Source organism: Camelus ferus, chromosome 19, assembly GCF_009834535.1.
Source record: "Camelus ferus isolate YT-003-E chromosome 19, BCGSAC_Cfer_1.0, whole genome shotgun sequence".
Taxonomy (NCBI): domain Eukaryota; kingdom Metazoa; phylum Chordata; class Mammalia; order Artiodactyla; family Camelidae; genus Camelus; species Camelus ferus.
In genome coordinates this window covers 12,115,960-12,141,388 of record NC_045714.1, presented here as the reverse complement: position 1 = coordinate 12,141,388, position 25,429 = coordinate 12,115,960, and the positions used below count along the sequence as shown (strand labels likewise).

The following is a 25,429-nucleotide window of genomic DNA, read 5'->3' as shown; positions in this document are numbered from 1 at the left end:
GAACCAGTGTCACCAAACCAGGTTCATTTTGCCCAACACACAACCTAAAACCCAGAGACGCCAAGGTTGACAGCAAAGAAAGGGTTTACTCACAAGGCAGCCACAGCAGGGAGACAGGAGAGCAAGTCTTGCACACGCTGCCTTGAAGGCAAAGAGCTCGAGGCATTACGGGATAAAGAAGAATGAGGCAGGGTGGTCTGAGGCGTGGGGAGCGAGGGGGCGTGGGGGGCGCGGGGGCTGTCGGGAGCGTAGGGGGCATGGGGAGCGTGGGGAGCGTAGGGGGCGTGGGGGGCGTGGGGAGCGTGGGGAGCGTGGGGAGCGTAGGGGGCGTGGGGGGCGTGGGGAGCGCGTGGGGCGTCGGGAGCGTGGGGAGCGTAGGGGGCGTGGGGGGCGTGGGGAGCGTGGGGGGCGTGGGGAGCGTGGGGAGCGTAGGGGGCGTGGGGAGCGTGGGGGGCGTGGGGAGCGTGGGGAGCGTAGGGGGCGTGGGGGGCGTGGGGAGCGGGCGGGGCGTCGGGAGCGTGGGGAGCGTGGGGAAAGGTTATTGGAAAAAGGTGTAGTAACCGTTTGCGCAGGTGTAACCAAGCCACAGGCCTCCGCACGTTTAAAAATGGGCGGTGCTTGGGGTCTGAGGGTGGGGTTTTCGGCCCTCTGAGGTCCCAAGGTCATGGCGCGCACACTCGCACATATCCGCTTGGAGGATTGGTGGTCCCATCGGCCTTACCTGGCTCAGCTGGAACGCCACACTGCTGACTCCAAGTTCCTGGACCACACGTCTGGCAAACATCTTACTGTTTAGGCTACGGGCCCTCAAAGGACAAGCAAGTTTTCTGTAGCAACGCTGACAACCTTGATTAGTGGAGGCAGGTTACAGGTGTAATGGACTAACCATTACCCATGGTTTCCCCAGGAGTCCTGCATTTGTTTTTTTATTTTTTACTTTTTAATGGGGTGGGGCGTAACTAGTTTTGTTTGTTTGTTTATTCATTTTAATTGATTGATTTTAATGGCGGTACTGGGGATTGAACGCAGGACCTCGTGCATGCTACCACTGACTTATAGGCACATGCTCTACCACTGTGTTTGTGTTTTGCACTGGGTCCTGCAAATCCTGCAGTGGGTCCCACTCACAGCTTCTGGACTCCCCTTCTGTTCCTCCACCCAGATCCCAGAAACACCGGCCACGTGGGGACTCACTCTCCCAGCTCGTGGACCTCCTTGGGCCTCCGCCGCCTCCTCTCTGGATCTGCAACAGCTAAAAGGGCTGAGAGCTCAGCCCCCTGAGGGCCTCCCATGAACACAGGCAGCTCGTCCTGGGCTGCTTCCCATCCTGCAGAATAAATTAGCACCCAGCTCTATCAGTTCATCAGAGTCAAGACTTTCTAAAACAAGTTTAATTAAACCAAGAGGCGCTTGGGTTTTCTCAGATTCGATGTGATCAAATCTACCCAGAATACTGGCTTTCTCTTGGCTCTTCAGCAGGGTCTCCAAGTCTTTTTTTTTCCTAAGCATATTTTAAAGTCATTTTAAATTTTATTTTTTATTGAAATGTAGTTGATTTACAATGTTGGTTTCAGGTATACAGCAAAGCGATTCAGTTATACATACATATTCTTTTCAGATTCTTTTCCATTATATGTTATTACAAGAAATTGAATATAGTTCCCTGTGCTATACAGTAGGTCCTTGTTATTTATCTATTTTATTTATAGTAATGTGTATCTGTTAATCCCAAACTCCTAATTTATCCCTTTCTAATTCTTGACACAAAAGAGAGGGAGGGAGGGAAGGAGGGAAGAAAATGAAAACCACTCACCCCTGCCTGGCACTCCCACAGTCCCCCTATCCCCAGATGTCTTGTAAGTCTTGAAGGCTTAGAAATATTGCAATTGATAGAAAACATCAAACAAAACATAGTCCCTTCTGGCTACAAAATCTCAAGAACTGTGAGCATCAAACCAAAATAAAATGCCCATTGGAAAGGCTGCCAAGGTTGGTTGCTGGCCATGACAGTCCTATTCCTGGAATCCTGCCCCAGCACGTCCAGGGCCAGAAAAGAAAGCTGTTTGTCTCTATGACGGTGACCAGGATAGTGCCTGGGGAAGGAGCCAATGCTCTCCCGGAATTTCTCTCTTCCCATCCACCTTGAATGTTTTATCTTCCTTGGATTGTCCCCAAGTCCCTCTCCTTAATATTCAAGCAGCCCCCCCCCTCATCTTGCTCCATAATTGACTTGAGATGAATCTACTTCCCAGGCTATAAATCCCTTCTGTCCTCTCCAGGGGTCCATGAAAAGTTGACTTGTAACCAGGCATGTAACACCAGTGAGAAAAAAACACAAATCAGAGCAAACTTTCAGATTTTTTTTTATTATGCATCTGACAGTATTTTCTGAGTGTCAGCAATGAATGAATTTCTCTCGGAGACACCATCTTGGCACCAAGCCAAATAGTGCCTATGTGTTTAAAAAAATGTAATTCAGGCTCCAAGGAGTATGAGTGGGGTTTCAGAACACAATTAACCGTCCCTCCACGTACAGTGGCTTTGCTTTGCACACATCCACTGAGAGGAGTTGGAGAAGAGTTGCTCAATAAGTAATTGCTTCTCTAAACCATACGCAGTCCTGCTGGCAAATCAGTCCCTTCCATTTCCTTGTGTTGGAGATTCACTCTGATACCTGTAATAACTTAGGAAATCTTCATGGAGAATTTAGCACTGGGTCAAGGCCAACACCCCAGCATTCACCACCCACCATGACCTGGGCACATGCTCAAATGTGGGTTCTTGTCTCTCTGCCATCCACCGGGGGAGGCGGGCGGCCCGCCCCATCCCCAAACTCATGGATGACTAAACAGCGCGTCTTCTTCAGACGCTCGGTAACCTCAGCGCAGCTGTCAGCGCGCAGCTGAAAGAGATTGCGAACTCTCAGGTATTAATAATTCCCAGGCGTTGCCAATTATATAGATAAATAGAAATTTACATAATTTACAAAGCGTTTGTGTGTGTGGCTTATTTTGAAGCCATTCCCCAAGGATCCACATTTCTTCATGAAAACATTCACCCTAGAAGCTGTAAGGCAGGGCCGTCTTTCCAGTGGCATCCAGGGAATGTCTACTGCTCAGTGGTGTGACTGTCTGCAAAGAGCAGACAAGGCTCTCTGCTGCACGTCCTGGGGTCCAAAACCCGCAGATATTCATTTTCTCCTTTTTTTTTTTTTTTATCACAAGCATCATGGTTTCTTCTTTCTCTCTTTTTTTGGAGATACATTCTTTTGGTGGGTACCCAAGCACAGCTGAAAATTTCTGCCTAAATCCTGTAAGCCTCAAACTCATCAACTCCTATAAAGCGCGACTAATTTGCATCTAGAACTGACACCCCGTGCCTGCCCAGGTGAGGGTACAGACGCTGGGGAGCCCGTAATGTGCGCTGCATCTGTTACCAGATGGACGTGTTTACATTCAAAAAGAGTTAGCTTGGAGTCCACTTATTCTGCAAAAGCAGCAGCTTTCCCACGTGCCATGCCTCTCCAAAAACAATTTCCTGCATGAAACTGGAGCCCTGGGCGTCAGGCCCCAGGGCTCAGCTGGGATCATTTTACCCATTAGGGAAACTGGGGGCCTTTGGATCGGGGCATTCTTTCGGGGAACGGCTGTATTGTTAAGTGCAGACCCCTCAAGCGGGTCTTCTCCCACAGGCAAAACTCATTCCTTGTCCTCCAAGAGGTGGAAATGTGAACCTCGGACAAGCCAGAACCGAGGCCTTCCTGCGGCAGGCCCGTCCTCCCAAGGGGCTCCTGAAAGCATTCAGAGCAGTGGGCAGAGCGCAGGGAGGCCCACTGCCCGGCACGCACGTGATGGTGATGGTCTAAAGCCTGCTCGCTCTGTCTGTCCTTGACTTCAACCTATCTTGGAGAAAAGGGGGCAAAAGAAAAAAAAGATGTATGTTACAAAAGAAGGGCTCTTTCCTGGCTGAGAAAGGAGACGTCTCCCCACCCCATCTCTAGCCTGACTCCGTTTCCAGCCAAACTTCCTCGCCTTGCCAGGGCTTCTTGGCAATTTCAAAGGCTGCCATCCACCCGGGAAGGTGTGACTCCATCTTCTCGCACATGCGGCCACGGGGAACCCTCCTGCAGCCAGGTCACCCCGTTGATGGCACAGGACCGCAGCAGCTTCCACTCTGAGAATGCCAGTCTGGCCATCCCTAACTCTGAGTCTTGTAAGAAAGTAAGGCCCGTGGCTTATAAGGAAAGACTTTTTTTTTTTTTTTTTTTTTTTTTAATAAGTATAGCTTCTTTCCGGAGTTTTACATGAATTGTAAAGACCGGGAAGAATCACCTTTCTAGGTCCCAGGGGGACACCTGTGCCATCACTCATCTTCTCAACGACATAGACAGAATGATGGTAACACCAGCAGAAGCAGCTTGGTGCTTTTTCTGTGCAGGCCTCTCCTGCCTTCCTGGAAGACGCCCAGCGGTTCCTACACGGCCTCTGCACTTACCTTCCCCTGTCGGACATCCTCTTCCCTTCCTCACCCCCTGGCTCACCCCTCCTCACTCCCTCCAGGTCTCCAGTGCCAGTGTCGCTCAGCCAGTGAGACCACCCCTGTTCCAAACAGCAACCACCCCCAACACTTCCAACCCCCATCCTGCTTCCTGCTCTCCTTCATATGCCCTGCCTGTGGTTTCTGTATTTCTTTGCTGTCTGCTCCCCCACTCTTTAAATTCCAGGGATGAAGGAGCATATAGCTCACTGGTAGAGTGCATACCTAGCATGCACGAGGTCCTGGGTTCAATCCCTAGTACCTCCATTGGAGAGAATTAATAAATAAACTTAATTACCCCTCAAAAAAAGTGAAATAAATTCCAGGAAGGCCGACCTTTGCCTTATTTCCTGTCGTGTCCCCAGCAGCTGGGATGGTGCCCTGCACATCACAGGGGCTCAGCAAATCATTGTCAAGTGAGTGCATAAGTGAATAAATAAATGACGTGATGGATGGATGGTTTTAATCACATCCCTCTCTGAGAGGGATCTGGGTTTGGGATGAGGAAGAAAGAGGAAGAAGGACGAGGAGGCAAAGCGGGGACAGCTGGAGCCTGACTCGCTCCCCGGGTCTCTCTCTGCCCCTTGACCCTCCTCCTCCCTCTGCGTTCTCATTATGGGTGCTGACAGATCCCTCTCTGGACCACTTGGTGCGATCTGCCACCAATTGGGAAAGCCTCCAGTCTACCAAGCAGGGTTTAATCTTCCCTCGATCAGTATCTGTAGGAACCCAAGCCCCCTCCAGGCCATTATTACGAACATAAATTACCGTCCCATAGCAGATGTGTGGGCCAGTCATTAATAATTATTTCTGATTGATAAAGTGACAAATAAACCCAGTTTGGCTGCAGGAAACCACCAGGATCATAGGGAAAAAGACAAGCAGGTTTAAAAAAAAAAAATAGAATGAATTGGAGGACTCGGAGGGTTTGGACTCCAAGAAACAGTGGTCACTTTGTCCAAGCCTGGGGAAATCCAAGGCTGGATGTCACCACTCAAAAGCTCAAGGGATGCGGGGGTCAGCTCCTAAGACGCAGAGCGGGCTGGCCACTGTTTCAGCCGGCTCAGGTCCTAGGGGCGATCTCTCCAAAGCACTAAAGCTGGTGGATACACCCGACACGAGGTGGGGTTCCTGCTGGCCGCCGGCACAGACCAGATGCGACCCCCACGTCTCTGTGCCCCCAAGGCGCAGCGGCTCAGAAAGCAGCTTCACCTCCTCGGACGCAGGTCTCGGGCCACACTGCTGGCCTGCTCTCCTGCTTTCTTGTCAGGTTTCCCCGCTGTCCTTGAATTCCTGCAGGGAGAGAGCTGGTTTTAAAAAATCAACCCGTATTTCCACGTGGCTGGTTTTTCAGCATCAAATTATGCCTCCCTCCTTCCCACCAACGTGAGCACTTTCCCCCAGGACTGCGTTTCAGGCAGTTTCTGAAGGCTGAGCGCACGGTGGGTGGATTCCTCCCCGAGTACAGACCCCACTAGCACTTGTCAGTTATTCATTGGATGTTAAGGAGCCAAGAAGAAAAATGCGGTTGGCACTGAGGTTTCCAGACAGCAAATCCTGGGTCCCTGGCTACCATGGCACCTGCTGCATTGAGACCCGCCCACCCCCCAAGTTTGTGCTTTTTTTACTTGCATGGAAAGAACCTGGAGGTCCCATCCCACCCACCATGGCTCTGGGAAGGGGCTTTACAGACCAGTTCTGCCTGGAGCAGTTGATGAATCTGGGCCCAAAGAAAAAGAGGAGCCAGGAGCACTAATAGGAATCCCGGTTGAGTAAAAACCAACTTAAACGGCTGCCATGCAGCAGGTCTAGGGTCTGCTTATTTATTCGACTCCACACTGACTCACAAGTTTCTCTCCAGCAGCTCGCGTGGACTCCAGGGTCTCAAACTCAGAAGCCTAGTGGGGATGGCCACAAAGTAAGGTGACGAGTCACCCAGGTGGACAGCTGCGGCATGTCTCACCCTAGCACGAGCGGCCCTCACTTGGTTTCGGCCTATCCGGCCTAGACGGAATGCGGGCTGCTAAGATCAGATGGTCCCATTTGCTATTTTTGAAGAAGCTAAAAATACGCCTTGGGCCAGGATGGGGTAATCCTTCAATTCTGAAGTGCTGGCAACTTATTCAGATTTTGGCAAATTGCTGTGCAGTTCAGAAGAGATCCGTCTGGAGACCAGACACGGCCGTGGCCACGTTGTGGGTGATGTTCTGGAAGGCAGCGAGGGGACGGGATATCGCACCCCCCCCACCCTCCGGGAGCCGAGGGACCACATCTCCCCGCGCAGCCCCCGCCCTTCCTCCCCGCCCGCAGGACCACAGCCAGCAGGACGGAAAGTGCCGTCCTGCACCCACAGGGCCCAGGATAACTGCTCTCTGGAAACGCACGAAGCTGGAATGCGCGTCGTACCCGCGGGCAGCCGGGCTCCGGGCGCAGAAGCGCGCGCAGGCCTGGTCCTCGCTCTCCGCGCAGGCGCAGCGCAGCGTCCACGTGGAGGGCCGCGGGCTCCGCGGAGCGGGTCCCGCCGACCGCCTGGCCCGGAAGCTCCCTCTGTAGTTGGACAGTCCATAGGGCACAGTCCGTCTGCAAAGGACAGAGCAACGTCAGGGCCAAGTCTGGACGAGTGGCCGCCGCCTCCCTGCTCATGGGGCACCCGCAGGCGTGGAACTGGAGAGGGGGTGGGATATCGTGGACATGGGGATGAGTGGGGGTGCAGCCAAGTCTCAGGGACTGGTGACTCCCCCCCCCCCAGGAAGTGCGCTGGGGCCTCGGGATGGAAAGATGGAGAGGCCCTGGGGGAGTCCCAGCACCCTCCCCGAGGCCAGCCCTCTTGGGGAAGGAGCCGGCAGACACCGGGTGTGTGCACGCGTGCATCTTTAGTCTTCTCAAGCCTCAACCACAAGCAAGCACGCTTCCATCCTGGGTCCCTCCAGGGTAGCTCTGGTTCTTCCTGCATGGAACCCCTGACTTGAAAATTTCAGTTGACCCAAATGCTGCTCCCAGTTTCCGTCCTTGAGCCAGAAGTGCCTGGGCCTGGCCACTGATACCAGTTAGACACCTTCCTAACCCGGCCGCCTGAGTCTGGCCCTGGCTCCTGCCCCACCTGCCACCAAATTCCTTCTCTGTGCACATCAGATTGCAGTCTGCGCTAATGAGAATACGACAAATCCAGTTATGGCCATTAGAGACGCATCCTGCCCCCACCCCACCACACACACACAGCTTCCTCCAAGACAAACGCCAGAGGAACCCTCCCTGCCCTGGGAGATACAGCCGAGCGCAGAACTGGCCTTGGGAAAAGTCTTCTTATGCAGGAAAAAAAAAGTCTGGCACTGTTTACCCACTTCATTTATTTGGAGCTGGGATGCGGGTGGGTCATGGTGTCATTTGGAAAACAAGTACAATAAAAGTATACATCTGTTTCTTATGCTCCTGTGTGTCCAAACCGTCACCCTCCAGAGATGGGAGAACACTGCCAGCAATTCAGTGGGAAAAAGTTGAAAGCAGATGCTAAATTCATCAGCACTGTTGAATAGGATTCGGGGGACAAATTGCTAATAACTAGAGGAAACATATGTGGCCAAAAGTTACTTTTCCAATAAGTCTTGGTTTTCCTGCCAGTCCCCAAGATTAACCACCTCGGTATCTGTGAGCCCCATGGAGTATCACCAATTACCCACCTCAAAGGGGGTTCTGACATCTCTGCGTTTTCAAAATAACATCAAATTGAATTTAATTTGAAACACATGCCATCGAACATTTTTGGGGTGGTGAGGGCCAAGTGGGGGGTGCCCTATTGTGATCTGATGCTTGGCGTAAACCTCCTCCCTGCTGGGCTGGAGACTGGAGACTGAGGAACATAACCACCCCTGCCCTCCTTCTCTTTTCCCTTCTCCCCACTCCCTCCCTCCCAAGTTAGTTAAGACACAGCCTTGTGGTGGGTTCCCTGGATCCGGGTGGGCCCAGTGCTCAGCAGTCTGTGCTCACAGAATAGAGAAAGTAGGGTCCGGTTCCGTTCTGAGCTGAACCTTCGCTAACACCCTCTCTTTTCTCAGGAGTGGAAAATGGGGTGGGGGGTGTTTAGCAAAACAACACACATTGTTGTAAGGCAAGATTTGGCTAAAGGTATAGGTTTCCAGCAACAGGATCACATTAAATCTCTAGGTGTCGACATTAAACCCAGTCCCTCGTTTCTTGGGGAAAATTACACACAAGGAATAACAACCAAGGCTCCCATTTTTCCATCAACAGCAAGACCCGCAATTTTGAAACTGCTGTCAGCTGATTATGCATTTGTGTGCACAGAGCCACTCCTCAGCTTCAGCAAAAACACCCTAAAGTGTTTTAAGTGAGGAAACAAGGTGACAGGGTATTTGTTAACAGAAATGCTAAGCCATTCCGGCAGCCTAGTGGGAGGAGCTAGCATGCAAATAAGCCCTTGCAACTTTCCAAGGATGTTCATAGGAGGGCCACAGCCAGAACCCCCTCCCCAAGTGCTGTGCCCCAGGCCCTAGATGTTCAAGGTGTGCACTCTGCTGGCGGACCTGGGAGTGGGTGGGGGATGACAAAATGCTGTGAGCCAGAGGGCTTAAGAGGTGGTCCAGACCACAGGGGCCTGCCCCCTAGCAAGTTCCAGTTCCAATGGAGGCCCATCTCCCACAGGTTGAAATTTTAAAGCTTTTAAATCAATCTGATAAGCTCTTAAATAAGAGAGTTTTGTCCTCCTACTGGAACAAATATGGCTTCAAAACACCTTGGAAGTTGGGGCTTGAACTTAGGATTGTGGGGCTCCTTGGAGATCAGTGCTGGAACATAGCAGCACCTTCTCTTCCGCTTGGCTCCATCCCACATGCACCCCAAGCCCCATCTCACACCCACCCCCAACCATCCTGCAAGCAGCTGCCCCTTGGCCACCCCGCAGGCCTCGGGAGATGTGCTGGAGCCCTGTGCTCCTGGAAGGGGGCTCAGGGGTGTTTGGGTAGAAGATTCCAGTATCCTAAATAGCCAGAACACAGTCTAGAAGAAGGGGTATGTGGCTTTCAGTCCCATAGACTCCTCGAAATAGGGTGGGAGGCATGGCAGAGGAGGGACAGAGGCAGCCCCTACCCTACAGGACCCAGGGCAGGGGTCTCTCTTATGCCAGGTCTAGAGTAGATACCAGCCCCTCAAGAGTAGAAGGAAGGTCTCCTTTCGTGTGTGCCACAGTCCCAGTACAAGGCTGAGCAAATGAAGATTGTTAATTGAGCAACTGGCTGTTAACTGTGAGTTAAACTCGTCCAGCAAGACTGGATTCTTTCCACCCTGAAAGGTTCAATAACCACAAAATTCATTAAAAAGAATCTCCAGTATTTGCCAAGCATCCACTGCATATGGGCATACCTCGTTTAACTGAGCTTCACAGATATTGTAGTTTCTGCAAATGATGGTTTTTGGCAACCCTGTATTGTCAGACGATGGTTAGCATTTCTAGCAATAAAGGTATGCATAGTTTTTTAGACATAATGCTATCGCATACTTACTATAGTGTATTACACTATTAATACACATTATTATACTATTAATAGTGTAATACACTATAATGTATTAACTATAGTGTAAACATAAGTTTTATATGTACTGGGAAACCAAAAAATTCATACAATTTGCTTGATTGCAATCTTCACATTGTTGAGGCGTTCTGCAACCAAATCCGCAGTATTTTCGAGGTCTGCCTGTATTATTCTAAGTGCGATGGGGATGCAGAAAGGCCTTGGGGAGCTCACATGCTACTGGTGTATGAAAACAGTACAGGCGAAGGAAGCACTACGAGCTGCTATGTACAGGTGTGTGCGAGGCATGCTGCGCACAGCGAAAGGCAACCCGGCGACCCCATTATGACGTCGTAAAGCACTTGCATGAAGGTCACTCCAGCCACTCCACAGTGTCCTGATCTGCAAAAGGGTTGTTGGCGGGACCGAGTGACACACTGCACTGCATGAAAAATGCTTAGCAAAGAGCTAGCAGCAAATTAATGTTGCCACTGTGGTTGCCCTTTCGGTCTGGGAATTCTAGGGAATTCTATCAGGCCGAAAAACCCCATCCACCAGGCCTGCATTTGAGATGTGTGACTAAATGTCTAAAGATGGGTAAGAAGGACCCAGAGCACCATGGGGCAGCAGTGCCATTCTTTGCCAGGCTTCCTCTTGGCTGGTCCGTCATTCTACACTGATGTCCAATAAGCACTCAAGTTCCAGTCACCTTGGAGCCCTTTGTCATTTCTTGAGTGTTTCTTGAATGGTGAGTTGGAAGGACCTAATGATGGAACCATGGAAACAAAGTTAAATTGGCTAAGAAATTTGACCAGCATATCGCCTGACCTGTGGTTCAGCCGACGGTCCTACAGCTTAGAGAATGCAATTCTCTGTAACAGTAGGAAGCTCTTCCGCCTGTTACTGGCCCGGTGATAACACAGAGCTTAAACAAGGGAGAAGCAGGTGAGAGCAGTCCAAATGCTCTTATACAAAACAAAACACCCCAAAACGTTCAAATATGCACCGTCTAGCATTGTGCATCTTTGTATATAATACACCGTCCGCAATGTATGTGCCCATTCATCATTTGATCAGTGATGGTAATGCCAGAGACACGTTTATCACACTGTTCCTTATTTACCACTGTCACATATAGATATTATTAAATATTAAATATCCAAATCCCCCATATTCTTTCTTCATCTGCAGCATTACACTGGAAGCACTTTATCGCCCCTACAAGAAGTTTTTAAACAAGGAAAGGTTACTTTTTTTTAATATTCTGTTTTAAAGTTCAGTGTTGCCTTCTCATAAATGAATCAATGATCTCTGTCTTTCTGATCAGGAAACTGGCTTCAATCTCTGAAGTTAAAGGAGGCACCCAGATATTCACAAAGGCCAGCCAGAAACAGCAGAAGGGCTTCACCGGCCAAATCCTAAATTCTCAGGAAAGTTTGTCAAATTGTCCTTGAAAACCCAGTTTTCATTTTCTTCCCACTGAAGGGCACTCAACAAACATTTGCTGGATAGTTTTCAATGTACAGGCCCGTGAACAAGACAGACAAGTGGTCCCATATACACACAGTTTTCATCTAGTACAGAAGTCAGCAAATTGGCATTCTGTGGGCTTCATCCAATTGAAAGGCAGGTTTTTTTTTTTAATCTGAAAATTTCACGTGCACATCCCAATTTCCAGCTTCTCCTGAATAAGAAACTGGAAGTTACACTGAGTCCAACCCCACACTGCAGCCGAGTAGCGCCGTCTAGGGCTGGAAGGCCATCAGGGCCAGCCCAGCCCTCTGGGGCCCCGGGCCCTGCCACCCTCACCTGGGCTTTGCTTGCTGGTGTTGCCTGTCTGGCCCTCGTGGGCAGCTCACTTTATAACCCCTGGTCTAGTGGCTTGTCCCATGAAGCAGAGCCAGACAGGTCGCGTGACATGGCGACACAATGAGCACCTGATACAGTTTTCACAAATACAGTCCTTGTGGCTTTCAGCTCCAAAAGCCCAAGTTCCAGCCGAGCGTCTCCCCGCCAAACAGAACATTTCCATGTCACAGTCAGAACTTCACATTGATGCTCTACCGTCTCTGGTTCACATTTTTCCTTCTCAAATGGGAAAGCAAAGACGGTATCGCCTTCGGGCCCAGGGGACACACGGTTCAGAAGGCACGGGTCTGCTGGCCGGGCCTGCAGCCAAAAGGAAGAGGAACAACTGTTCCCCGGGGCAGACAGGTGGGGGCAGCCCCCAGCTGCCAGGAACCAGCCATCATTAGCTACTGCCCCTCAGCATGCCCCAGAGAAACCGCTTCAAGACTCCAATATGCTTTCTGACTAGGGCTCGATTTCAGATTTTATCAAATTCCCTCCTTAGCAGGCACCACTCCCTTGCTCTCTCAAGCTTCGAAATAGCTTCTCGGGCGGGTGAGGGGTGGTGGGGCTGGGGTGGGCAGTGCGGATTGCCTGTATTTACTGTCTTTGTAACCTTAACCAGGTAGAGCGGCCAGCTAAGAACTCTGTTCTAGAAGCAAGACAGGATGAAGTAACTATACGAAGAGGCTGAATATTTAAAGGCCTGTAAAAGCATCCATCCACTTCAATGAACATCAGGTGGGCCCCCTGCCCCAGCTCTGCACAAAGACACGGGGCGGGGGGGGGGGGGGACACCAGCTCTGAGACAGGGGTACCGCCCTCAAAGGACTTAAAAGCCCGGAATTCTCTAGAGCCTAGGACCAAGGCGGGCGGTTTTTGTTTCCTGGAATCCAATCCCGCATCTTTCCCTTGGGGAATTATCCCTCCCTCTGTGAGGTCTTGGGGAAACTGTCAATCACCGTGCTCCGCCTTCTCCCTCTCAGGACTCATCAGGTGGCCCAGGCTGGCCCGTTAAACCCTCTCCCTCCCGAGACACCTGAGTAAAGAAACAGGAGGTCAGAAAATGCCCCTGGAGCCGCTCTTTGCCAGGTGGCCCTGTCCTGTCCGAGTATCTCTCCTGTCTGAGCCTGGCACCGCTTCTCCTCCCATCCAGTCTGCGGGCTGCCCTGCGCCCTCCCATGAACTCCTCCCACGCTGTGTTAACTACGCGAGGTTTCTGTTGCTGGTGACCGGTGACCTCTAGCTGACCCTGGGACTCCCTTCCTCGAGATGGATGCAGCCATGGTCTCTCGGGTTTAATAGAAAGACCCAGAGCCTCTGCAGCTGCTAAGGGCAAGCAGAGATTTTCTTCATTGCAACAAAACATGAAAGAACGTGCTCTGAGTCAGGACGAAGTGCAGCACACGATGCTGGCTGCAGTCCTTTCTTCCCACGTGTGCCCACGGGGAGATGTTTGGTTTGGACCGTACTGTCCTGTGGGCAGGTGGAAGCAAGCCTACGACCCCACGATGCTCAGAGCCCAGCAGCCCCCACCTCCAACACCTGGCCACCTCAGAAGTCTTGTCCTCCAGTGGACGTACTCCTTGTCCACTCATCAGATGCTTGTGAAAGTCTGCTTGGGACAGGCCTCGTGCCAGACAACCACTGGGTGCCCTTCCAACCTCCAGGAAAGAAAACAGCCAGGAAATCTGTCTCCCCAGTGACCTCATTATACAAACAGAAACACACACACTCATGCTTTCTGGTCCTAAATATGACACAAACCTGATGCTTGCGAACAACATGAAGTAAACTGGCAATGACTTCTGCTGCAGAAAATCCCTGCATCTTCAAGTGGGAAGACCCTGGGCAATAGGCTCCTCCGTCACCCACCAATGGAGGAAGCTCTCCGCAGCCCTGGGAACAGCCAGTGGTCCTCGAATATTCAGAAATATCAAAAGGGGTGAGCAACGTGCTGTGGGTTGGTGAACTTTTTTTTTAAAGACCCCCCCCCAAAAAAAACCCCACAACTTTTGGGTTTATCGAGGACTTCGCTGTTTGGGCATTTTACCCCAATTACATACATTTTCAAAGAGAACATTGATCACTGACCCTCATCAATCAGACCTAAGAAGAGGGGTCGTTTCCTCACCTGTGCCGCAGGTATGGCTGCCCTCTTGTCCCTGGGGTTGGCAACAGCTGGTCCCTGTCTAGCTAGAATCCCCGATTGTTTCTGCCTGTTTGCCTCGGCACCCAGGGCGGCCCACGCTGTGTCTGGCTCAGAGCAGGTGCCCAACAACACCTCAGAATCTCAGTAATCAATATCTGCAAAGTGAAGGAGGGAGGGAGGGAAGGAGGTCTAGCAGGCCCCAACTCCTCAGCCACACCCGGCCTCCCAAACATGCAGAATTCTCAGCTGACTTCTCAGATCTCTCCTATCGTTGTCCTCAACTGGCCCATCTGGAGGGTCTTCCTGGAGAGAACACGTTCTCTAGATCACTAGAAGTGGGGGAACCGGGTCTCAGTAACCCCTGCAGACACACCAGCTCCACGATGGAGACATCAGGCCACACAGATGGGTGAGGCCCCAGAGACACAGCCAGAGGCTTCCCCAGGCAGACACACCCAGTGTCTGGTCCCAGCTGAAGACTAGCTCCCTGAGGGGCCCTGGGTGAGCGACTTCCCTCAGGGGTTGAGAGATGACGGGGCTGGGTCTCTGGAAGGTCCATCCAGCTCCAAATGCCACCAAGAGATTCCCAGAGGCCCTCACCGTCACTTCAACAGCTCCAAACAGCCCAGTTGCTGAGTAGGGCCTAGCCCTTCCTTCCAGCAAGAAAACCACATCTAAGTGCGGGGTCCCTTCCCCACCCGCGCTGAGAGTCCCAGGATCTCACCAACTGTATTAAGAAAATTTTGGCCCAAAAAAGTAGGACTCTTCCATGTCCTACAGAGATGGGAGGGAAGGGGGCAGCGCACGACCCTTGAAAGAATGACACAGCCATTGAAGATATGACAAAGACTGTTTAGAACTAACTAGACTCAAGATGGTGGAAGATCTGACACCCAGGAGACCTTGAGCCTCGTCAGACCCTCACTGTAACACACCAGCGGCTAATGGCACCCCCACAGGCGCTGTGACAGCTCCCAGGCTGGCCGTAAAAGGCCAGCTCCTGGAAATCCCTGCCCCTACCCCAAAGTAACTGGAATAATCCGCTCACTTGTTAGCCTGTGAAATTACCCGGCCCATGAAAACTAATCACCCCTGCGCTCCAGGGCCCCTCTCCCTTCTGAGACCACCATGTTCTGCCCACGGAATGTGTGTTTCCTGGGGCCACCTCTCGCCTCTGGAGACGGCCTGTGCTCGGTCCATGGAGTACGCATCTCTCTGAAAAAATCTCCTTCTACTCAACTACGCTCTTGAACTCTTCCCCGCGCGAAGCCAAGGACCTTCACTTGGCAGGAAACGTCCCAGGAACTCGCCGAAGACCTGGGACATGACCGTCCGCTGGCACCTCATTCTCCTGCAGCACTCCTGCCATGTAACGGAGCTTAAAAATAACCCCAAAGCCACCGACTGTATCATTCCATCAGCTCCCAGGACACAGTGTCTCCCTCCCCCAACACAGGCGCACAGGCTCCAAATGAAGGATCTTTGGGGGAAGCAGAACAACAGAAAATCCTTCTGCATTTGTTGTGCGTGGTGGGATTTCCAAGAGTTACAGCTCTAGGGGAAGAAAGAAGCCGGGGAAACACACTCCTGCAACATGTGGAGAATGAAGCCACTGACGGAATCCTACAGATTAGCTGGCTTCCCTCCAGCTGGTACATCCCAAAAGCATCCATATGACATAGGCTAGAGTTTCTCTCCCCAACCCCCAGTGACCCTAATGAATTCCAGGTCGAGTGTAGGCAAGAGTAATCCACGTCTGTCTGGCCCAGCCTTGTGATAACTTTATGCAAAGCTGCAGACAGATGTGGCTCAAAATAGTTCCCAGCAGTGCAAACAGGAGTAAACTAAGGAGCAGGTATTTTTTTTTTTAAGGTTGGGGGTATTTGTAGAGGGATTAAAAACAATAACAGCAGGCACCATCACACATCCTTTTAAATAACCCCCAGAAAGCAAGAGATAACACCCTTGCTAATATCAGATTTCACCTTAGGGGCAGAAAGTCTTACTGAACAAAGACACGCGTCGCAACAAAAATAAAGACACTGGTTTTCTTCCTTATCTAAATGTCTTCATCCTCACGGTAGCTCGGATCGCTGGATCGCTCACCCCAAACAAAGAAGACTTGGGTCCCTCTAGAGATACAGGCTTTGTCCCCAGACAAGAACCCACAGCTGGGACCAGGGCAAGGACGTCAAGGCAAGTCAGGCAAGCACGGGGTGGGATCCTGCCTTTATTAAAAATGTGGCTATTTTGTTGCCTATGACATTTTTGCACTAGTTTTGATTTTCTCTTTTTTAAATATTGCATTCACTTTTACTTAACTTTCTGGCCTCCCCTTCAAGTCTGCACCTGAAGGAGTGTGTCATTACCTGTTCTCAACCCTGAAAGAAACCCATGGAAATCAGATTTATAAAAACTCAGAGACAACGAATATATATATGCACGTATGCATGACTGGGACATGATGCTGCACACCAGAAACTGACACACTGTAACCAACGAGACTTCAATTCAAAAACAAAAACAAAAAAAACAGAAGCGACATGCACCTCTCTCGCTGACTGGCTTCTGACTTTTGGCAAAGCAGTTTGCCGTTCCCCAAATTGTGGGTGGTTTGGGCCACCACCGAGCAAGGTGGGAGCACAACACCTCGGCCACATTGGCCTCTGAGCCTTCCTCATGGACTCGTGAATTTGTTTCTGGTTTTTAAATTACTGGGCCAGGCCCAGGGCTCGCCGGCTGCCCTGTTCTAGAGTTACTGTTTATTAAGGCTTCCTGCTAAGTCAGCCCTGAGAAGCCATAAAAGAAAAGGCCTGTACCTCCAGGCCTCTGAACACCGCCAAGTTTTCCAAAGCTCTTGGCTCTCCGAGGACTCCGAGTTGGGGCAGAAGAGAAAGGCCAGGGGATGCCCTGTTCTGCTGCCCCTTCCTGGCAGACGTGGTGGGTGTGCGGGAGTTTAGAAGCCTCCCCACTAAACTGCGTCTGGAGAAGCAGCTCACACACACTGTGCTCCTTGTCTGGATTTATTTTCCTTCTAAAGAAAATTGGTTCCTATCTCAAAGAGGGGGGAGGTGTGTACGTGGGGGTGGGGGTGTCCCATTTTCAGGAATTCTCTGTTTCCACGGAAACATGCCTTGGAATTTGAGTGGGTCATTCCCCTACATTAAACAGTTGATCCATTGGCTCTGTGCTCCAGAGCGGAGCGGTGGTTACATGGGACTACCTGCAGGCAGGAGAGGGGCCCCAGGCAGCTCCCACTGGACGTGCTGAGATGCTGTGGATCAGAGCTGGAAGGAGAGCTGGCGTTACAAAGCCGTGCGAGTACCGACCCGGCCGGGGGGCCCCCTTAAGGAAAGCGCTGTTTGCGTCTCAGCTTCCTTTGTTTTAAATTCTTGCAGGAATAAACCGTCCCAGAGATGTCAGAGGCGTCCGTCTGCCTTCAGATTTAAGGCCACGTTCCTAGCTGCAATGTTTCTTTCATCTAGCAGAAACCCCAGGTCTCCTCCGGGTCACGCAGGGTCATAGCCTCTCCGGACCAAGTTTTCTTGATGCAAATCAAACTGCCTTCCAGCCTCCAGTCTCTGTCCCCTCCAGTCGGGATCCGCTGCATTTCAACTAACCCGCCTTTGCCCCCCACCTCCGACATCTCACCTCCTCACCCCCACTCTGGGGTAGAAAAGGGGACTTTCGGTCCAAGGGAGCCCAACACGAAGGTCGCCTTGCGTGAGCCGACTTTGCCAACAAACTCTGAAATTCAGCCCCAAGGTCCTCAAATTTTAAAGACACATCTTGCCGTGAAGGGCTCTAAGAGATATGCTACCCAAACTCAAAACTGGGGTGTAAATGGGCACTGAGTTCCCAAGGGGGGGACGGTTACGTGGGGGGGGGGGTTCAGCGAGTAAAACCATGATCAGCCTAAACCCTGAGTTTAAGGCCGTTTTTAGTCTGGTTGATACCATTTTCCCTTATGTGTCCTTATTTACTGACTATTTTTTGTAAACAGATTCCATAGTCTTTCCTGGGATCCCTTCCTGGGGGCCCGCCCTTCAGGTCCTGGGCGTTGCTGGGTGAGACTGCAAATGATCACCAAGCATAATGATTATAACTGTTGGACTCACCCTTACTAAGATTTCATCATTTAACAAAAAGGTTCCGAACAGATCATTCGAATTATCCTAAAACACCAGACCCCATCACTGCACCCACCTCCCCACTCAGCAGAGGGAGCCCGGGGACAGGGCCTTCCAGGAACACCATGGCCCGTTCCCCAAACACTCCAATCATTTACCAAGGTAAATGGGGAGCAACAGTGAAGAAAAAAGGAGAGGAGGGTATAGCTGAGGGGTAAATTGCGTGCTTGGCATGCACAAGGTCCTGGGTTCAATCCCCAGTACCTCCACTAAAAAATAATAATAAAAATAAAAAATAAGGGGGGAGGGTATAGCTCAGGGCAGAGCGCATGCTTAGCACACATGGGGTCCTGGGTTCAATCCCCAGCCCCTCCACTGAAATAAACAGATAAATAAACCCAATTACCTACGCTCTGAAAAAAAATTTTTTTAATAATTTTAAAAAATATTATTTAAAAAAAGAAAGGAGGGGCAGAAAGGGCAGGACGGAATCTCATCAAGCCTGGAACAACCTTTGGCCACCAGAGTCCTTATCAAGCTGCTTATCAGCAGCCAGGCAGCCAGACACACCCTTTCCCAGGGCCTGTAAACCTGATGCAGATTGAATGCTAATAGCCCGCCCACCAAGGGCCACGTAGTTGGGAAGGCCTGGGGTGGGGGGCGCAGGCGCCTAGCTGCAGGACCAGCGTTGGAGGGTCCAAGGACACTGACCTCAACAGCACCTGAGCTTCCGACCCCGCAGCGCCCATAACCGCAGACTGGGCTATGGCAGGCAGGGCGCGGGGAAGGGTCCCGCAGCCCCGGGTCTGCGCAGGTGTGGTCATGTCTCTGAGGCACGGAGGGTCCACGAGGGCTCAAGTGCCACACTGAGACGGTTCCGCGTATTTGCTCACATCATCGTCGCACACCTTTATCCACAGGAGTCACAGTCAGCATCAGCGTGGGCCGCCACCACCGTGGTCTGCATAGTTGTGACAACGGCTGGGAAGACTGTCCCTTGGCCTCCACAGATGCAGCGCCAGCGACGATACTCTCAGTCTGACTCACAGGCCAGGTGGCAATCATTGGGTCCCTGGAATCCCATGGTGGGTGGACAGCTGGCCCCACATCAGCAGGAGACAAGGGTACCAGATCCATCCATCCCTCTGGGATGTTCTCTTAAAACACCCCTCCTTGGAGACTCACTAACCTGTCTTTCTTGAACAACACGGGGGCCGAGATGGGTCTGTTAAATGATTGCCTTTTCATGGACAAGTTTAAATGCTTTGGGCATTATTATTATTAGAACCCCATTATGTTGTTCCTTCTGCTGAGTCAGTGTGACCAGGATGGTCATCTTGTTAGGTCACTATCTGAGAGTCACGCTGACATCTGCACCTTACCTGGGGACACCGGGAGAGAGTGGCACCACCCTGGGCCACGCAACAGTCAGACCAGGACACAGGGCAGGGCTCAGAGGTCTGGAGTCTTCCCACAAGATTCCAGGGCCCAGATTTTCCACCACAGCCATGATTTCAAACATCCTGACTGTTCTTTTCATAAGTGCATTCCCCTTTGTCAATCCATGTGGCTCAGATTTTTGTTGGGAACCACGGTCACTGTCACAGCCTCACAATGCCTCCCTCATTGTGTCCTCCTTGGAGAGACTGACCGATGACAGGTTCCTTCCATTCTCAGGAACAAAGTGGGGAGGAACACAGCGGGGCACCTTGCTGGGTGCCCCGCAGCTCCCTTGGCCATCAGAGAGTGGATGGATTCACTCCCAGCCAGAGGGACGTTGGCAGGCACAGAGGGGCCACCCTTCTGCGGGGTGCAGTTAGAAGCGAGAGCCCTGTCATGGTTAATTGTATGTGTCAACTAGGTTGCCAGGAAGGTATATTTTAGATACAATTAACATTTAAATTGGAAGATGCTGAATAAAGCAGATTACCCTTCATAATGTGGGTGGTCCTCATATGATCAGCTGAAGGCCTTGACAGGGATTCTGCCTCCTGAATGCCTGGGACTGAAGACTGCAACATTGACTCACTGTGTCTGTGTGTGTGTGTGTGTGTATTTATATACACATACATGTCTACATACACACACACACACACACACATCCCATTTGTTCCGACTCTCTGGAGACCCTGACAGATCTAACCCCCCACCGTGTCACAGGATGTTTCTGCTTGTGAAGTTTGCTCATGGAAAACAGCCCCGAGTGCACAGGGGTGTAAGCACGGGGGCTCCTTGTCCCTCTTTCTCCCCTGATTATCTTATTCTTGGCAAATTTTCCATGACCATACAATGGGATGTGTTCCTCTTAGATGTGGAGTTTTGTTTTTATTTTCGTTGGCAATGGTGGGGTTGCTGGGGGTGGGGAGAGGGGACTCCCTAATGTGGCCCAAAACAGCCATGAAAATCCCTTGTCCCGTGGATGAGCCTCCATCCCAGGGGCAAGAAGGGCGGCTGCCCGGGACCCGTGTGTTTGGCAAATCTCTGGGGTCCTGGACCTCCTGGAGGATGCAATGGAAGTTACGGGCAATGGCCCTAGAAAATACCCGCACACATCCGCAGGGAGGTGCGGACCTCTGACAGGAGGTCCATGCACCTTGGGACAGGGCGCCTCACGTGTGGGAGGAAGCCCTGCAGACAGAACCTCACGGGAAGTCGAGCAGCACCACTGAGCGGCCGTGATGTGCTGGGTGCTGACCACGCTCAGTCTGGAAGAACTCAGCGCACAGAATGTGGGAAAACCAGAGAACTCGATCTCATATCTGAAAGATACTTCTGGGGGTCTCCTGAGCCTTAACCAGCCATTCACTTTCCACGTGAGATGCAGGAACTCCCGACACCCCTCCTGCAGCTCCAGGGGCCTTAAACGCAGCCTAAACATCATACTCGAGGAACACTTGCAGCCTTGCAAGCGCCCTTCGGAGACAAAGCAGTATCGGTGCGTCTACCTGTGCGACTGGAAGGGCGGTAAAAGGAAAGACACCAAAAGCTGAAAATCACCCAAAGTTCAAGGCTCTCAACTTAGGCGTGAGGATCGAGACTGCCGTGGGTTCCCAGAGCAGCCAGTGGCAGGGACTGGGTGCACATCACACCCTGGGGACGTTTCTAGAGACCAGGAGGGTCTGCTAAAGAAGAGGGGGTGATAGCTAAGAGAAAGGAGACGCTGGAGGTGGCGCTCTGGCAGGAGGTGGGGGTGGTGGGCAGGGGGACAGAACCTGGAAGAGACCTCGGTGTGGACTACCCTGCCCCCTTCGGCTCAATTCAGTCATTTTTCAGATCCTCCCATTTCTCCAAAGGTCCATGTCCCCTAAAGCCCGTTTTCCCACTGCACAACCTGGTCCAAGATGTTGTAAGGATTGCCAGTGGACCTGTCCACATCTCAACAGAGAGTTTCAGGAAGGAAGGAAAGCAAGAGGGAAAGAAGGAGAGCAGGAGAGAGAGAAGGGAAGACAAAAAGCCCATCTGGGAGCGTCTTCCGGATAACGTACGCGGCTTGTCTGGCTTCAAAATGCTCAAGTCTGGCTATTGTCATTTTTGTGTCTCTGGGTAGCTCCCGGGACCCACAAACACCATATTTTATCCTTTCCCCCTAGTGTTTAAAATGAATCAGGGTCAGGGAAGAGGGGAAGAGGTAAATCAAACTGTGAGGGGAACATTAGCGAATTGGCCGCCCTAGACAAAGTCCAAGACCCACGCTTCGTCTCAGGCCATGCACGACACCTCAGAATTATGAGACAGGATTCCACCGGATCGCGGGGTTTGCTTGGCCGCTCGGGGCAGTTCAGACGCAGTCGCCTCCCCTCACCCAGAGCTCAGGGCTTAGCAGCCAACAGAGAACTCAGCGCTCTCCTCCCTCCCCTCCCCTCCTCTGGGAAGGCACCCTGCCCCTAGTTCGCTTGACTTTCTTCTTTCTCCTTTTAGATCCATAGCCTGGGATGTCTGCCAGCACAAGACTGGGTCCCACTGTTGACGGCCCTGGGTCCTGGGTTCTGTGAAGCTAATTTGGTCAGAGAATGATGCCAGGAAGATAAGAATCAGAAAGGACAAGTGTCTGGGTGATGGGGGCTGTCAGAGAAGGTGACCCTGATCGCCATCCAAGAATAGAAAGCCGTCAATAGCAGCTGGTCCAGAAGTCCCTCCCTAGCACACGTCACTTTTACTACCTGGCACCGTCCTTCCTCCTGGGGGCTGACAGTATGTGTAGAAGCCTGGTCAGACACAGCCCGGCAAGCAAATTCTGCCACCAGGGTCAGCTCCATACTGGGGCACACAGGATAAAGGGCAAACGTGGAGTCCCGGCTTCAAAAAGTATTAAGAATTTCAAGATGGCGACAAGACAGCTTTAAACCACAAGGGTCCTTCTGAGCCAGGACCCTGTGCAGGTGTCTAGGTTCCCAGGGGAAGCCAGTTCTGTCTGCCACGCCAGCACGATGGGGTGACTTTCCAGATCCCTCCCAGATGTACTCAGAGGATGCGTAACCTGGTCTGAAAGACACGCAACCCCTCAGGTTCACCCTCCGTTGCATTTCATTATCGAAGTGTTGTTGAAACATGGCTGGTAAGTGAGGCCCCCCAAGCTGTCACCCCGGGTGCTCAGAGGTTAGGTGGCTCGGGGAACCCCCGAGGGACACGATTCAAGGCGGCTCCAAACACCACAGCAGAGTTGCCTTTCCAGGCCAAGGGCTCCGGGAAGGCCAAGAATCCCTAGTGGGGTACAAGCAGGTCGCCCAAGAGACCCCAAGAATACCCAGGGGCAGAACGCAGACATCTGGTCCAAGTCCCAGAGGTAGAGAGACCAGGAAGGCGAAACCCAAAGGCTGGTGATCAGAGCACGGTCAAGCCCTCTTCGCAGTCTGCAGGCTGCTGCTGTTGCAGAAGGGCTTTCGGGATCAAGTCACTGCCCACGGCCCTGGGATAGGGTGGACCTCACAGTAAGGGGACCCCAGGACTAACTCAGGTGGCGCTGGCTCCGTCCTGCAGTCAGAGAGCTCTTGGGGACCGGAGCGGAGAAAGGCAGCTGTCTGGGGCAGTGGCGGTGGGGGAGCTTGAAGCCCGTGGAATTTCACCCTGACTGGCAAGTTCTTCTAGGTTCTGCCAAGCCCACCCCTGTGCTCCCTAGAGAGCCAGCTGCTTTCAAGGAATGTGAAACTCCTCGGAGTCTGGCAGGGTCAGGAGAGGGGCCGGGTCCACTGAGCCCAGGGGGCAGGAGATAACTTTCGGGGCTTCCTCCCTCCCAGAGGAACTTCTCAGGTGTCTAATTCCTCCGGCTGGTTCACTGCACTCGGAGGGAGGGCTCCCCCTTGCCCCGGATCAGACACTCGAGATTGGGTTTCTCTTGGTCCAGGCCCTCAAAGGGGATGGGGGTCACACCCTTGGCCTGCAGACAGGGCCTGGGCTGGCAGGAGACTTAGCAAGTGCCAGAGGCTGTGCCAGGTGGGCTCTGGGCTGACCAGGCTGGGGTGGGACCAGGTCCTCTTGGCATGTGGCCTGGGAGCCCCAGTCCCCAGGGCTGACTCCCCCACGCCAAGGCTGACTCACTCAGGTGTGTTGATCCAGATGATGTCCAGGTGACAATAGTAGACACACTCCTTGTCCTTGTAGGTAAGGCACGTACAGCGCCGGGCTCGGTGGTGCACGGGGTCCCCTTTGGCTGCCTGCTCCCCAAACTGACCTGGTCCTTGCTCCTGCCCATGGCTTCCGGGGCTTGGACCCCGCACTGCCGTTGTGGCCACAGTCTCCTCCGTGTCCCCCTCAGATCTGGCTGCAGAGGGGGCCCGGGGTTCGCCGCTCCTGCCAGCGTCCCCAGGCTGGGGGCTTGGCACCGATCCTGCAAGACGCAGATTGAGGGGCTCCTGAGTATGCGGGTCCCCAACACCCATCGTCCCCAAAAACCCAGGAGAGGGGGACAACCAAACTTTCTGCAAAGTTGGCAAGCTAATGGCACTTTCTGTGAAGTCTCCAAGCTCTACCAAACATTTGGAAAAGTCTGTAAAAGCTGTGTGCGCAGTTTCTGAAAAGTCTGCAAGTTACGTGCACGTTTGGTGAAAAGTAGGGGAGCCAGTCTCCGTTTCCGCACTGTCTGCAAGCTGTCTGCTCCCACTGAAAACGTGCAAGCATTGCACAGGCTTTCGGAAAACGTGGCAATCATTTTGCACCGTTTCTGAAAAGTTTGCAAACTTTTTAAAAGGTTCCCGACTTCATGAAAAACTGACCAAGTTGGCCCCCAGGCCCCATGTCTCCAGCCTGCGCGTTAGCTGCAACCTCCCTAGCCCGCGGGGTAGTCCGCGCCCTCAGCTTCTGCCCCCCACCCCCACCAGCCCGCCCCCGCCTGCAGGGGTGGCAAGCCTAGGCAAGAGGCCGCTCCGCGCAGGGCACCCTTCTCCGCGCCCCCCCCCCCCCCCCCCCGATCCCGGGGTCCTTTTGTGTGCGCTCGCGCCGGGACACGCGCGCCGCCCCGCCCGCTTACCTGCGGCGGAGGTCACTGTGAGCCCGAAAAGGAACCAAAGCCCCAGCTCCATGAACCCCGATCGGGCGCGGGAGCCCCGGGCCGGAGGACAGACGCCTGTGGCCGAGAAAGGGCGCTGGGGCAGGCACAGCTGGTCTCGCCCTCCAGCTGGGAGGGGGGTTTGTGGCGGGCAGATGGCTCGCTGCGTCCCGGGCTGCTGCCGGGAGTTGGCTGCGACGGTCACAAACTTCAGAGCGCGCTGCCCATCCCTGCTCAGGGCTGGCCGGCTGTGGGCTCGGGCTTTTCTGGCTCCCGCACCACCCCCCTTGCCTCCCCGCCCCACGGAGGGGCTGGAGCTGCCGCACCCGGGCCTTTGAACCCGGCGCGCACGGGGGTCGCCTCCCAGGCGCGGAGGAGCCGGCCAGGAGCACAGCGGCCCACAGCGCACCCAGCACAGCCAGGGGTGGGGGCGGCGCGCAGGGCCGGTGCGGGGGGTGGGGTGGGGTGGGGTTGGGGCCGGGACAGCTGCCGGAAGGCCACGCGCGCGCGCGCACACTCACACAGACGCACACGCACACGCGCGCACTCACGCTCACACCCCGACCCCGCTGCTTTGCTGCCCGGGACCTGCAGCCCCCACCCTAGGGCAGTAGGGAAGATAAAAGGCTGCGCGAGAAGGCTATCTTTTATCTCAGGGGCTCGGGGAAGCAGCATTTCTCAGCATTCACCTAGTGACACCTTACGCCTTGCATAGACCTGCCTGCCAAAGTCCTGGGTGCACTTCCCACTCGTGACT

At 52.9% G+C, this 25,429-nt stretch overlaps 1 protein-coding gene across 3 annotated transcripts; it reads right to left on the bottom strand.

The window, feature by feature from the left end:
* Nucleotides 1-2,347: 2,347 nt before the first annotated feature.
* EDN3 (endothelin 3) lies at nt 2,348-25,116 on the bottom strand. Of its 3 annotated transcripts, none has more exons than XM_032461464.1 (5): nt 24,655-25,115; nt 23,727-24,015; nt 6,943-7,116; nt 5,749-5,829; nt 2,348-3,902 (listed from the first exon to the last, which is right to left on the bottom strand). In XM_032461464.1, the coding sequence occupies exons 1-5, from the start codon at nt 24,704-24,706 to the stop codon at nt 3,899-3,901; spliced, it is 600 nt and encodes a 199-aa protein (XP_032317355.1). In that variant the 5' UTR covers nt 24,707-25,115; the 3' UTR covers nt 2,348-3,898. The 3 variants fall into 3 exon arrangements, with proteins under 3 accessions (XP_032317355.1, XP_032317354.1, XP_032317356.1); XM_032461463.1 differs by having other exon boundaries at nt 2,348-3,898; nt 24,655-25,113; XM_032461465.1 differs by lacking the exons at nt 2,348-3,902; nt 5,749-5,829 and adding an exon at nt 6,276-6,434 and having other exon boundaries at nt 24,655-25,116.
* Nucleotides 25,117-25,429: the final 313 nt, after the last annotated feature.

What these genes read in the sequence shown, in the direction of transcription:
- EDN3 (XM_032461463.1), bottom strand. Translation starts at nt 24,706, where the DNA reads ATGGAGCTGGGGCTTTGGTTCCTTTTCGGGCTCACAGTGACCTCCGCC. An exon ending in ATCTGGATCAACACACCTGA is followed by an intron (nt 7,117 to 23,726) that starts GTGAGTCAGCCT and finishes TGTCCTTTGCAG; the next exon opens with ACGGACTGTGCCCTATGGAC. An exon ending in CGAGACCTGCGTCCGAGGAG is followed by an intron (nt 3,899 to 5,748) that starts GTGAAGCTGCTT and finishes TCTCCAAGATAG; the next exon opens with GTTGAAGTCAAGGACAGACA.